The 12,897-nt window shown below is 41.2% G+C and overlaps 1 protein-coding gene and 1 non-coding gene across 2 annotated transcripts; both read left to right on the top strand.

Moving 5' to 3' along the window:
- The first annotated feature begins 438 nt into the window (after positions 1–438).
- LOC120087043 lies at positions 439–2,642 on the top strand. Its single transcript, XM_039043887.1, has 3 exons — positions 439–668; positions 1,433–1,831; positions 2,009–2,642. Exons 1-3 carry the CDS (start codon positions 439–441, stop codon positions 2,640–2,642), a joined length of 1,263 nt encoding a protein of 420 aa, XP_038899815.1.
- Positions 2,643–12,581: 9,939 nt separating this feature from the next.
- On the top strand, positions 12,582–12,688 carry LOC120087418. Its single transcript, XR_005484558.1, has one exon. It is a non-coding gene; the product is annotated as a small nucleolar RNA R71 (small nucleolar RNA).
- The last annotated feature ends 209 nt before the right edge of the window (positions 12,689–12,897 follow it).

The raw sequence follows: 12,897 nt of genomic DNA on the forward strand, positions 1-12,897 counted from the left end.
AAAAAAAAAAAAGATTAAATTCTCTGTCATCAAGTTTATGGCACCGTTTTCGGGGATTGGTAACGGTTGGTGTTGAGTATTTTTGTGGTATTTTGCAGGACAGATCTCTTTGTACTAGTTGTTTATCGCAAAGAGCAGTCTGATGGTTTATGACTACTAGAATTGATCCATAAATTCTAAGCTGACCCATAGATCAGGTGCATTTTTCACGCAAAAGCACATCAGAACCAATTTAGGCGAAGAAGAAACATGGCAAATAATAACGAGAGGCTCGAGGGGAATCAAGGGGTAAATTGGCCAGCGCAAGACCCTGTATTTCTTGCTGCCGACCACAACATCCCAATGAGGAACTATGCGGTGCCGAATTTTTATAACTTTTCGTCCAGAATTTCAAGACCCACGGTTGAATAGAATGCAAGGTTTGAGATAAGGTCGATCATGCTTCAAATGATTCAAAATGCGAAAAAATTAGGAGGTCTACAAGGAGAAGACCCGCATGCTCATTTGACTAGCTTTGTAGAGATGTGCAACGCATTCTCTCTACCTGGTGTGACTCCCGAAGGAATTAGATTGTATTTCTTCCCGTATACATTGCGAAACAAGGCAAGAAGGTGGGCTCAGTCACTAGAGCCAAATGAAATCAACGCATGGGATCAGTTGGTCGAAAGGTTTATGAATAGATTATTCTCTCCGGCCGTCAACGCAAGGAGACAGAGGGATGTGTTGAATTTTGAACAGAAGGGTTATGAAACTTTAAACACCGCCTGGGGGCGATTCAGACAATTAGTGAAGAACTGTCCGCACATCGGGATTCCTGATTTCGATCTGATGGAGACTTTTTATAATGGCTTGGATCGATCAACGCAAGCAGTTGTTGATGCCTCCACGGCAGAAGGATTGATGGACAAGATCATTTTAAATCACATTTCGTGAAATACAAATGAGTGGTTAGATAACGGGTATGAGGAAAGAGGCTTAGAGCAAGGAAGAGCAGAAAACTTGTACCAGCTAACACAATGAGCACCCTGGCCGATCAGATGGCTACAGTGACCTCGCTCCTCCAGACTATGGTTATTCAGCAAGGACATCTCTCTCAAAGTTCAGCGCAAGCCAATGCGTTGACACACGTGTCCGCAATAAATTACATTCAATGTAGAGAGGGACATTCAGTGGATGTCTGCCCGTTGAATCAATAATCCGTATACGCTATCTATAATGAACCATTCAGCAACACTTACAACCCTGATTGGCGGAATCACCCAACTTTTAGTTGGGATGGGAATCACAACTAGAGGGGCCAAGGTAATCATCAAAGCAGGTGTCATGGGAATTGAGGCAATCCTCCGATTTTCATTAATTAGAATCTCAACCAAGGTAACTTTCAGAATGTACAACCCTACAACTAACCTTCCTTTTCTGACACCTCTTGTAGTACCTCGTCTTTGGAAACATTATTGAAACATTATATTGAGAAGAACGAGGCAAATAAGCAATCGCAATCTTCCTCCCTTAGAAATTTGGAGGTACAGATTGAACAGCTTGCGATCGAACTTAAGAAAAAAACACCTGGTACGCTGCCTAGTAGCTTGGGAACATCAGGACCAAATGGTAAAGAGCAATGTCAAGCAGTGACATTAAGAAGTGGCAAGACAACGGTTCCCATGCCACTAGTACTGGACTCAGTAACAAGACCAGTAGACTTAACCATTAACGATGACCATTCAACCACAAATAAAAGAATTACCAGTTCAGAAGAAAGTACATCTACAAAGGATGAATCTCAGCAAGACTCCAATGCAAAGTCACTGCAACCTCCAGCTCCTAAAACACAGTAAGCAAAGGACCTCAATGAACAGCCAATTGAACAGGAAGTACGGCGGGATCCTCCACCTTTCTCGTCTAGGCTGAGAAAGAAAGATGACAGCAAATAATTCCAGAGATTCCTGAATGTTCTCCAACAATTACATATTAACATTCCCTTAATAGAAGCTTTGGAACAAATTCCGAGCTATGTGAAATTCCTCAAGGACATACTTGCCAACAAGAGGAAGATTGGGGAGAATGAAACGGACGCATTAACATATGAGTGTAGTGCGCTTTTTCAAAACAATATCCCCACTAAAATGAAAGATCCCGAGAATTTCACATTGACATGCTCAATAGGGGGAAAAGAAGTCGGAAATGCGCTATGTGATTTGGGAGCGAGTGTAAACCTAATGCCCTTGTCAATCTTCAAAAAGTTAAATATCGGCAACGCAAGACCAACCACAATTACATTGCAGTTGGCCGATAGATCAATAACGCATCCAGAGGGCAAAATAGAGGATGTACTTATGCAAGTGGATAAGTTCATTTTCCCTACAGACTTTATCATATTAGATTATGAAGCTGATATTGAGGTACCTATCATCTTGGGTCGCCCATTTCTTGTAACAGGGCGAGCACTCATCAATGTACAGAAAGGAGAACTTACTATAAAGGTCAACGATCAGCAGGTTAAGTTCAACGTCCTCAATGCGTTGAAATACCCGAGTGATATGGAAACTTGTCAATATGTTGAGGAATTGCAGGAAGAACATTGGCACGAGTTCTTAGAAGAATCGGAGGAAGAAGACTTTGGGATCGGCGCAATGTGGGAGTAAAATTGCGCCGCAATTCAAATTGGGTCAGATTTTGAAACAATCAAGTTATATGAACGAACAACGCAATGTATTAAGCCATCTTTAGAAGAACCACCCATGTTAGAGCTGAAGCCGTTGCCAGTGCACCTCAAATATATTTATTTAGGAGGCAATAACACTTTACCAGTTATTATATCTGCCTCGCTGAGCAAAGAGAAGAAGGAAGCATGTATCCATATCCTGAAAAACAACGCAAAATCTTTGGGATGGACCTTAGCAGATATTCGAGGGATCAGTCCTTCGTATTGCATGCATAAGATTCGTCTTGAAGAGGGAAAAGCAGGATCTATAGAAAGACAACGCCGTTTGAACCCTGCCATGAGGGAGGTTGTGAAGAAAGAGATAGTGAAGTGGCTTGATGCAGGCATCATTTACCTTATATCAGATAGCAGCTGGGTAAGCCCAGTGCAATGTGTTCCAAAGAAGGGGGGAATGACAGTCATCACCAACAGCAAGAATGAGTTAATTCCTAAAAGGACAACCACATGGTGGAGAATCTGTATGGATTACCGCAAATTAAATCTAGCCACAAAAAAGGACCACTTTCCACTCATGTTTATTGATCAAATGTTAGATCGACTTGCTGGGAACGAGTTCTTTTTTTTCTTGACGACTACTCAGGGTATAACCAAATTGCGATTGCGCCGAAAGATCAAGATAAGACAACTTTCACGTGCCCATTCGACACATTTGCATTCCGTCGCATGCCGTTTGGACTCTCTAATGCACCAGGTACCTTCCAAAGGTGTATGATGGCAATATTTTCGGATTTCTTGGAGGAGTCAGTCGAGGTATTTATGGATGACTTTTCAGTTTTTGGCAATACTTATGACTCCTATTTATCAAATCTTGAAAAAGTTTTGAAGAGATGTGTTGAAACGAATCTTGTTCTGAACTGGGAGAAATGCCATTTCATGGATGAAGAAGGAATTGTGCTAGGTCAACAGATATCAAGGCAGGATTGGAAGTTGATCAAGTGAAAATCGACGCAATTGCCAAGTTTCCACCACCAGTCAATGTGGAAACACTCAAGAGTTTTCTGGGACATGCGGGGTTTTATCGAATATTTATCTGCAAATTTTCTCATATCGCAAGGCTCCTAAGTGCACTCCTCGAGATTGACCGTGAATATGATTTTGATGATGCATGCATGACCGTGAAAAATGCGCTCATCACCGCACTCATTCTGATTGCACTAGATTGGACGCTACCATTTTCGTTGATGTGTAATGCTAGTGGATATGCAGTGGGCGCAGTCTTGAGCCAGCGCAAAGATAAGGTTTTGTATCTTATCTATTATGCTAGCAAGACGTTGAATGATGCGCAGGAAAATTATACAACCACGGAAAAAGAAATGCTCGCAGTGGTATTTGCGCTAGAGAAATTTCAACAGTACTTAATTGGAACAAATGTTGTGGTGTATACCGATCATTCCATGATCAAATACCTTATGATGAAGAAGGATGCGAAACAAAGACCGATAAGGTGGGTACTACTCCTGCAAGAATTTGACCTAGAGATTAAGGATCGGAAGGGCATCGAGATACAAGTCGCAGATCATCTGTCAAGGTTAGAAAATTGCGATGTCAGTATGCGTTAATGTTCCACGGTATGCGGACATTGTTAACTTCATAGTTTGCATTCAAGTACCAGAAGACTACACATACCAACAGAAGAAGAAGCTGGGACATGAAGTCAAATTTTATTTCTGGGATGACCCCTTCTTGTATCAACTTGGACCTGATCATATTTTGCATCGATGTGTTCCTGAGCATGAAGCCAAGCACATTTTGGATCTTTTTCATGTCTCCTGATGGAGGACATTTTGGGGGGCAACAGACCGCCGCAAAAGTCCTACAGAGTGGCTATTTTTGGCCAGCACTGTTTAAGGACGTCCATACCCACGTTATACAGTGCGATAGATGCCAGAGAATGGGGAACATGTCCAGAAGAAACGAAATTCCCTTGACTTCAATCTTGGAAATCAAATTATTTGATTTATGGGGAATCGACTTTATGGGCCTATTTCCGCCTTCAGAAGGTCATCAATACATTCTTGTCGTGGTTAACTATGTATCGAAGTGGGTTGAGGCCATCGCATGTGCTAAGAACGATGCGGCCACAGTGGAAAAATTTCTCAAGAAGAATATCTTTACCCAATATGGAACGCCCCGTGCCTTAATCAGTGATGAGGGCTCACATTTCATCAACCGCATCATCACCAACCTGTTGACCAAGTTTAATGTCAGCCATAGAGTTTCAACCGCCTATCACCCACAAATCAATGGGCAGGCAGAAATTTCTAATAGAGAAACCAAAACTATCTTGGAGAAGGTAGTCAGTACCTCCAGAAAAGATTGGTCACCCAAGCTCAATGAAGCATTGTGGGCATATAGGACTGCCTTCAAAACAAAAATAGGCATGTCCCTATATGCTCTGGTCTTTGGAAAAGCTTGTCATCTGCCTCTCGAGTTGAAACACAAGGCAATGTCGGCAAGCAAAAAGCTGAACTTTGATCTGGCAAGCGCGGGGAAATTCCAGAAGTTATAGTTGAACGAGCTGGTCGAGTGGCGAATGAACACCTACGAAAATTCCAAACTCTATAAGGAGAGAACCAAAAAGTGGCATGATGACCGCATAAGCAACCGAACATTCTTCAAGGGTCAAAAGGTACTTCTATTTAACGCGCGTTTACGATTGTTTCCAGGGAAGTTGAAGTCCTGCTGATTTGAGCCATTCCGCATCAAGACTATCTTTCCCCATGGCGCAGTGGAGCTAACAACTGAAGATGGAAGCAATGCATTTAAAGTCAATGGTCAATGAATTAAGCCCTACTACGGGGGTGATGTGGAACGACGCATGGAGACCATCGACTTAGGCAAGCAGGATTGACCTCTTACGGGGATGCTATTGCGATAACTCTGAAAAACTTCATTTAATCAGCATCTCTATATCTATGTTTAATTTCTTTCTTTATAGCTTTCATGTACTGATGTCTAAATTGCGTTAGTTACTGTTTATTAGAATTAGCCTTTACTGCTTTATGTGTTACTTTCAATTTAATTTAATTGTGTATTTCCATGTCGTGTTTAATTTCTTTACTTTTATGATTTAGTAGCGCTGTTCTTAAAATTTTTGTGAATGACTGAATAAAATGATGAACACCGCAAAGTCTTATCGACTTGTATGTTGGATAAATTAAAAAGAAAAATAAAAATCGGTATGCATTACGATGATAGGGGCATCTTGTGATAACAAGATACACTTTGCGTTCATCTTTCACAAATGCATTGCGTTGAGGGGTGTGTTGCGCTCTTATGTATTTTTCGCCCGTCCGTACTATGTCGAGGTAGTGTTGCGCCAGTAGAAATACAGTGCACCCGTCCTCCAGAAATGCATTGAGTTGAAGGGTATATTGCGCTGATACATACGTTGTTGCCCGTCCTCTGCAAAGATGCATTTGCGTTAATGGATGCATTGCGTTAATCTTAACCTTGCGCCCATCCGAATAAAACACCAAAGAAAAATTCTTTTTGCAAATAGAGTAGTCCAATCGTTTAGGCTTCCAAGCAAATGATGATTTCGCAGACGAAAGGACGTACTTCTCTGCTAATTCATAAATGTGAAGAGCGCGGCAGAAGGCTTTTTTAGTACCTTGAGTTCTGCGATCGCAGAATTTGTGTTGGGCCCATCAAGGCCCAACCTATAAATTCTTTCCTCCCTCTTCTTAGGTCGTTTATTTGAGTCTTTTGCAAAAACGAAACCCTAGTAGATCCTTTGCATACCCAGACTTCAAACTTTCTTCCTAAAACCCTAAGAACCTTCTCAGTTCTTTCACTCAGTACAACCATGGCCAATCAATCTTCCCATTCATCCTCTTTACCCTCATCACCCTTACCAGCCTAAATCACTGCAAGGGAGGCGGCATTCCTCGCAGTAAGCCGACGCCTCACCGCCCAGCCAAAACCCATCACACGAATCGTCGAAAAACCTCGACAAAAGCCTTTAGTGGTCGGACCACTCCAAATCATAAAGGGGCAGAGCACGGAGAGTGCCTCACCCCAACACTGTCATCTGAAAGCGAGAAGAAGAGAAGAGACGACAGAGAAGTGTTCGAGAGCATTCTGAGTAATATGGAAAAGGAGGGAGGGCTACCTGAAGCGAGAGTCGTTAATCAACTGTTGCTTTTAGAAGAAGAGATGAAAAAAGCTTCGCGGAGAAGCGCCCTGGCCGTTACGGATCCTCAGAAAACTGTTCAAACAGAATCCTATGAGGGATCCATCAGGGTTGTTTTGGGGAGGTGGAAGCGAAGAAGCTGCCTGAAACGGCTGAAGAAGAAGAAAAAGAACAAGGAGAAGAGGGCAGAAGGAGATGAAGAAGCCCAGCCAAGGAAGGAGAAGAAAAAAATAAAATCGAGTGAGAAGAAGGAACGTAGGCGAGAAGGGAAGCGCCTTAAGAAGAAGGAAGAGAAGAGAAAGAGGGCTGAGAGCCCAGAAGTCGATGGAGAATCAACCACCGCAAAGGTGGATGAGGGGGTGTGACGCAACAAAGAGAATCAGCACAACATGAAGAGGAATCAACGCAAATAAGAACGGTTGCAATTGACGATGGATAGGATCCAGACATCACCCCTCTTATGCGGCATCACAAGGAGAATGCGGCGCAAGGGTCAACAATCGACCAACCAATTTTGCAAAGTGCAGTAGAAGAGAAGGAGAGGAGAAGAAGAGAGGAAGAAGAAAAACAAGAGAAGATGTTGCAGGCACAATAAATCATCGTAGCAGGCGATTTAAGAGAAAAATTACATGATGAAGAAGTGTGCCGCAACAACGCAATCTCGGTATAAGAAGAGAGAATAAGGCTCGAGGAAGAACAATGCATATTGCTGGCCTCAGAGCAATTTGAAAGAGAAATGAGAGAAGAAGAAGAGGAAGAAAAGAAGAAGAAGGAAGAGAAGGAGAAGAGGCGAAGAGCAAATGTTCAGTGCATAAGAGAAAAGAAGAGTAAAGAAATTGCGGAGTGAGAAAAGGAGGAACAACGCAAGAAACAGAAAAAGAGACAAAAACAAAGATCCCGCCTTGTGTTGAAAAAAGAGAAGGGCAAAGCAAAAGCAAAAAGCAGTGAGCCTACGTTGGCCAAAGGATGCCCATCATATAAGAAAGAGAATGACGACATGATGATGGAGATGGGGTTCATCCCTGTGCCAATGCCACTACCGGACTTAATCACAAGTGTCGTACTGGAACATGGATGTGAAAAATTTTTCCAATGCCCATCCATTGTAATCCCAACGGTAGTGCAAGCTTTCTATAATGGACGACTTCATGGCACCAAAGATGCGGTGATCATGAAACGGGAGGTAGTGCCTTTCAGCACAAAGGACATCAATGATTTATATCAGATGAAGGACATCTCAGAGGTGTCGGGTAATAAAATCATTGATGATCCCACAGAAGATCAAATGGAAGATGCACTGAAGATATAAACGCAACTGGGCACGCAATGGTCGATATCTATGAAAGGCATCAGAACCCTTGCGTCCAATAAACTGCTTCCGGAGGCTCGGCTTTAGGTGTATTTGGTGAAATGGCGACTCATCTCGACTTCTCATGACAAAATAGTTTCGAGGGATAGAGTTATGGCCGCATACTGCATAACACACGGCATTCCAATAGATGTGGGCCAATTGATCGCAAGGCAGATTCGAGGTTTTGTTGGGCATATAAGAGGCCAGTATTTCTTCCCTTGGATAGTTTCAAGCTTATGCCTTTCATTGGGTGTAGGTATTAAGGAAGAACCAATGCCAGAAGTCCATGGTCTCATCAACGTCAAGATTTTGAGAATGCTTCTCAAAGATTCCCCTCATTGCCCCGAGCCATTAATCGACTTAAATGCGCCGCAAACAACCAAAGTCCCCCAAGAAACAATGCAAGTTGACTAAGGCAAGGAAAAAGTCCAAGAGCCATCAACCTGCAAGATTAAGAGCCCTTAGACCCTTTTAACCTTTCATCATTCGCTCCTCCAAGCCCTCCTACAGAACCCCTTTTCCCCACTCCCCGAACATTTTACTAACCTCCTCCTCGCTCCTGCTTCACCCAACGCATATCCAGCAGCTCCCTCCTCCCCTTCATCTTCACCGCAACCCCAAAACATTGATGGTGAAACATCACAGGCGTAGCCCACCATTGCCACCCTAGCTGCTGACCTTGCTGATATGTGTTCTCTTCTCTCTCATCAACATGACTTTTTCTGCCAGCGAAAATGGAGTTACACGAGCGACAAACAAAGTTGCAACGTAGTGTTTCGATGACAAGGCAGGTGCTAATTAACATTCAACGCAATATCTACACGATCCACCTGAACCAAAGACAAGTGGCAGAGCGCAACCATGAGTACTTCAACTTTTTGACAGCCTATCTACATGGTCCCATGGTGCCTCCGCATTTACATCAACATCTGCACTTTGAAGAAGCTCCTCGTGTTCCTCCACAAAATCCTCCTCCTGAACCTCTTCCTCAATAAATCTACAAATTTTTGTTGCGGTCATTCTTTTATTTTTATTTCACTCATTATTTTTATGTATAGAAGCTATTTCTTGATTCTTTGTACATGCTGAAATTTTGTATTGTGTTAATTGTAATTCTTTGTATACTTGGTTAATTTTTAATACAGCTAAGTAGCTATTCTTTCCGTATGCGTTAGCCTCTTATTTATCATCCTTTGTCAATTATTGCGATGTTCTTACCTTATATTTTGTGTTATTCATTGCGCTGCCATGATGAGTAATATGCATACCCTTAGCAACATGTCCCACACTTTGTATTTTCTGACTAACACTTAGATAATTCGTAGCAATAACACTACTTTACCTTTTATCCTTCAAGACTCTGCTCAAATCTTCTTTTCAAAATTTTGACAAAGTTTTTTGTCTATCCTTTCCAAAATAACGCAATGAGGACCTTGCGCATGTCTAAATTTGGGGGTGGGGAAGGTCTGAGTAGATGCGATCAAGCGGATGTGGTTATCAGTAGAAAATGCGTTCATTAAAAAAAAAGAAAAAAAGTTTCATATAAACTCCAATGTCAGCGCAAGGGAAAACCCAAACTTGATAAGAGTTAAGTCATGAAAGGAACCTGCTTGTAGTTGGATGTTCGCATGATACCCGTGAAGCAAGCCAAAAACGAAGGTGGGTTTCCAAGAACAACGCAATACGAAAAGAAAAAAAATGAGAGAGAAAAAAAAAATATATAAGAATATAAGAGACAACTCCTCTGACCAGCAAAAGTTAAACTTAGGTTAAAATCAAGAGTTGAAGTTGAGATTGACACACAACCGTAGTTGGATGTTCGCATGACACCCGTGGGAACAAGCCAAAACGAAAGGTGTAACCATGATCAACCGTCTCTAATAAAATGACTCAAACTAGACCACCGCATAACTGATGCACCAAGTTGTTTTTGCAAGAAGAGGTAAACATTCTTTTCAAAACAAGAAAGGAATTTTTGAGTAAGAGATTTGTTATATAAAAGAATGAAGTAGAGCATGTTTATGAATTATTAAAGGATAGAAGGAAATTGCATTGTTGAGTAATATTGCCTAGGTGAAGCATTCGGAGAAACCAAACGACGAAAAATTGAGGATAAGAAATGAACGATATTACCTTAGTTGAAGATATACTCTAGGACAAGCATATATCTAAATTTGGGGGTGTGATAACTTGTAGAAATACAAGTTATTTATACTGTTTTATTTAGATATTGTGGCTAAAAGAAAGAAAAGTTGCATCGATAGTATAGAAATTGGTTAAGAAATGTGAAAATTATAAAATGTCGTCAATACACCCACTAACACCATTGCAGTGGTAGAATAGAATGTTTCAGTTTCAGTTTTGCAGGAAATAAGTCACCGCATGCATTCAAGGCACAAAGAAGAAATGAACAATGCATCTACGTCGCATTGCGCCCATCAATCAAGAATGAAAAGATGATCAACGCAATGACGGCGCATGCGACAATCGATCAAGAGCTCTAGTGATCAACGAAATTTCAGCCGCATGTGGTAATAAAAAACAACACCGCATGCGGCGATCGATTGAAGATGTGAAGAACAACGCATTTGCAGGAGATTTTGACAAGTGTACAACTTTCAGTTGTGCATTTCTGACGGGTTGATTGCATAACAGAAGGACGTTTCCATTCCACCATTTCAGGAACTACCATAACTACACAGTGGGGGACCACAAATTCAAAGAGCCAAGGCCTTGCCTATAAATAGCTTCTTAAAATTCGCTGAAAAGATATACATATACAGATACAGATACTGGTACATACATGAATACATAGGGATGAGCATATACTAATTCTGAGAGAGAGGCTAGTCTGAAGCGGTTGTCCAGAGTAGATCTAGGAGAACCACGAGACAAGGCCGAGAGGTGAGTTTCCGAGCAGAGAATCCTTCCAATTCCCGTAGCTAAAGCTTTGTGTAAAGGTCAATTCTACCAGGAAAGCAAGCCTGAGAGGGAAGCTTTACTCTCTACTACTTCCACACGCTGACAAGCACAACATCCGTTCAGGATCTGTGTCAAGACGTTGACACTCTTTTTGTATTTGTTTCTAATCTCTATTTCATCATCTGTATTCATCTTCTTTACTCTTTCATTCACAACATGTATCAGACGCTTAATTTTAGTATTAAATGTTATGATAATTTCCATTGTCATCTCTCTGTCTCTTTCCGTACATTCATAATCCATTTTCTCCATAATGTGTTCTTAATCCCATGGGTAAATAGCAAGAATTAAGCGAGTAAGTTAATTTGTGTTAAGGAAATAATTAAGTTTAGCTAAAGCATGCTCGACGACATCTTCATCTGTGAGAGCAGAAGAGAAGATGTTATTCCGCCTATCGAGAGAAGGTTAGAAGAAGCGTTAACTAAAGTAAGAAGTATTTCTAGAGATGGAAACAACCTTGTGTTCATCACATTCATCCCTGTGTCATCATAGAGATATGGGAACGCGACCGATCACCGAGAGGTGTACGCCAAGGGAAAGTGGAACCTTAGTTGCATCTTTAACGCAATTGACAAACTTGCGATGTTTTTACTATTTACTCTTTCTCTTTCTGCTTCATTCATAAAGACTTGCCATCGCATACATCGAATCTTTGTACAACTTCACAGTCAGTTCTCGACCTCAGTATCGTGTATCATGTATCTTGTATCGTGTATCATATTAGTTTAGGATTTATTTTATTAATGCATTTTTACTTTCACCGCAATTTATATTTCTGTAAAAACCAAAATTCTTTATTCATTGTTAAAAATCGGCCGCATGTATCACAATAGTAGCGCATTAACGAAAACAATCCCTGTGTTCGACCTCGGATTATTCTGAGAAACTTGCATTGGAATTATACTTGGTTTTAGCGCAAGGAACCTTGTGACATGCACTACTACATCACATACTATGAACATATCATTAACAACGCATATACTTAGACGTAGTATCGCATAAAAATGTCTTTATCGCAAAAGAACTTGAGCTCATATACAACACATCACTCATTTCATTCATAAACCATGCGTTAGAGTTAGATAAAAAAAAAAAAAAAAAGATTAAATTCTTTGTCATCACTGTTGATTGATTCCTTGTATTAGATTCATCATCACATTCATTTGGTTTTGTAGGGATGCGATGGCCCCATTACTTGCATCACCTTTTTTAATTCTCAGTCGTTGATCGCCTTCTCTCCAGTCTTCGTATTCTTCGAAATGCGATCTAGAATGTTTTTAGCCTCGTCATATGTTTTATCGAGCAGACCTCCAGCTGCTGTCGCATTGGCAGCCGTTTGCGATGCAAGGTTCAAACCATGATAAAATATTTCCATTTGGAGACAATCGGGTAAGCCATTGTGCGGACAATCTCGCACTAGTCTTTTAAACCTCACCCAGACGTCACTGAGCGATTCGTCAATATCCTGTTCAAAATTAGTAATCAGCTTCCTCTTCTTTCGTTTTCTATCAGGGGGAAGTATTTCTTCATGAACTTTTTAACTACTTGTTCCGATGTAATCTCCCCAAGTTTGAGAGAGTAGGCCCATTTCTTTGCTTGGTCACACAGCGAAAATGGGAACAATGTTAGTCGAACCTCCTCAACTGAGATGCTTGGGAACACAAAAGTATTGCAGATTTCAATAAAACTTCGGAGATGGGCATGCGG

The sequence above is a fragment of the Benincasa hispida genome, chromosome 9 (assembly GCF_009727055.1).
Source record: "Benincasa hispida cultivar B227 chromosome 9, ASM972705v1, whole genome shotgun sequence".
In the NCBI taxonomy this organism is placed as follows: Eukaryota; Viridiplantae; Streptophyta; class Magnoliopsida; order Cucurbitales; family Cucurbitaceae; genus Benincasa; species Benincasa hispida.

What these genes read in the sequence shown, in the direction of transcription:
- LOC120087043 (XM_039043887.1), top strand. Translation starts at nt 439, where the DNA reads ATGCTTCAAATGATTCAAAATGCGAAAAAATTAGGAGGTCTACAAGGA. An exon ending in TGGGATCAGTTGGTCGAAAG is followed by an intron (nt 669 to 1,432) that starts GTTTATGAATAG and finishes CACCTCTTGTAG; the next exon opens with TACCTCGTCTTTGGAAACAT. An exon ending in CCTCCAGCTCCTAAAACACA is followed by an intron (nt 1,832 to 2,008) that starts GTAAGCAAAGGA and finishes ACAAATTCCGAG; the next exon opens with CTATGTGAAATTCCTCAAGG.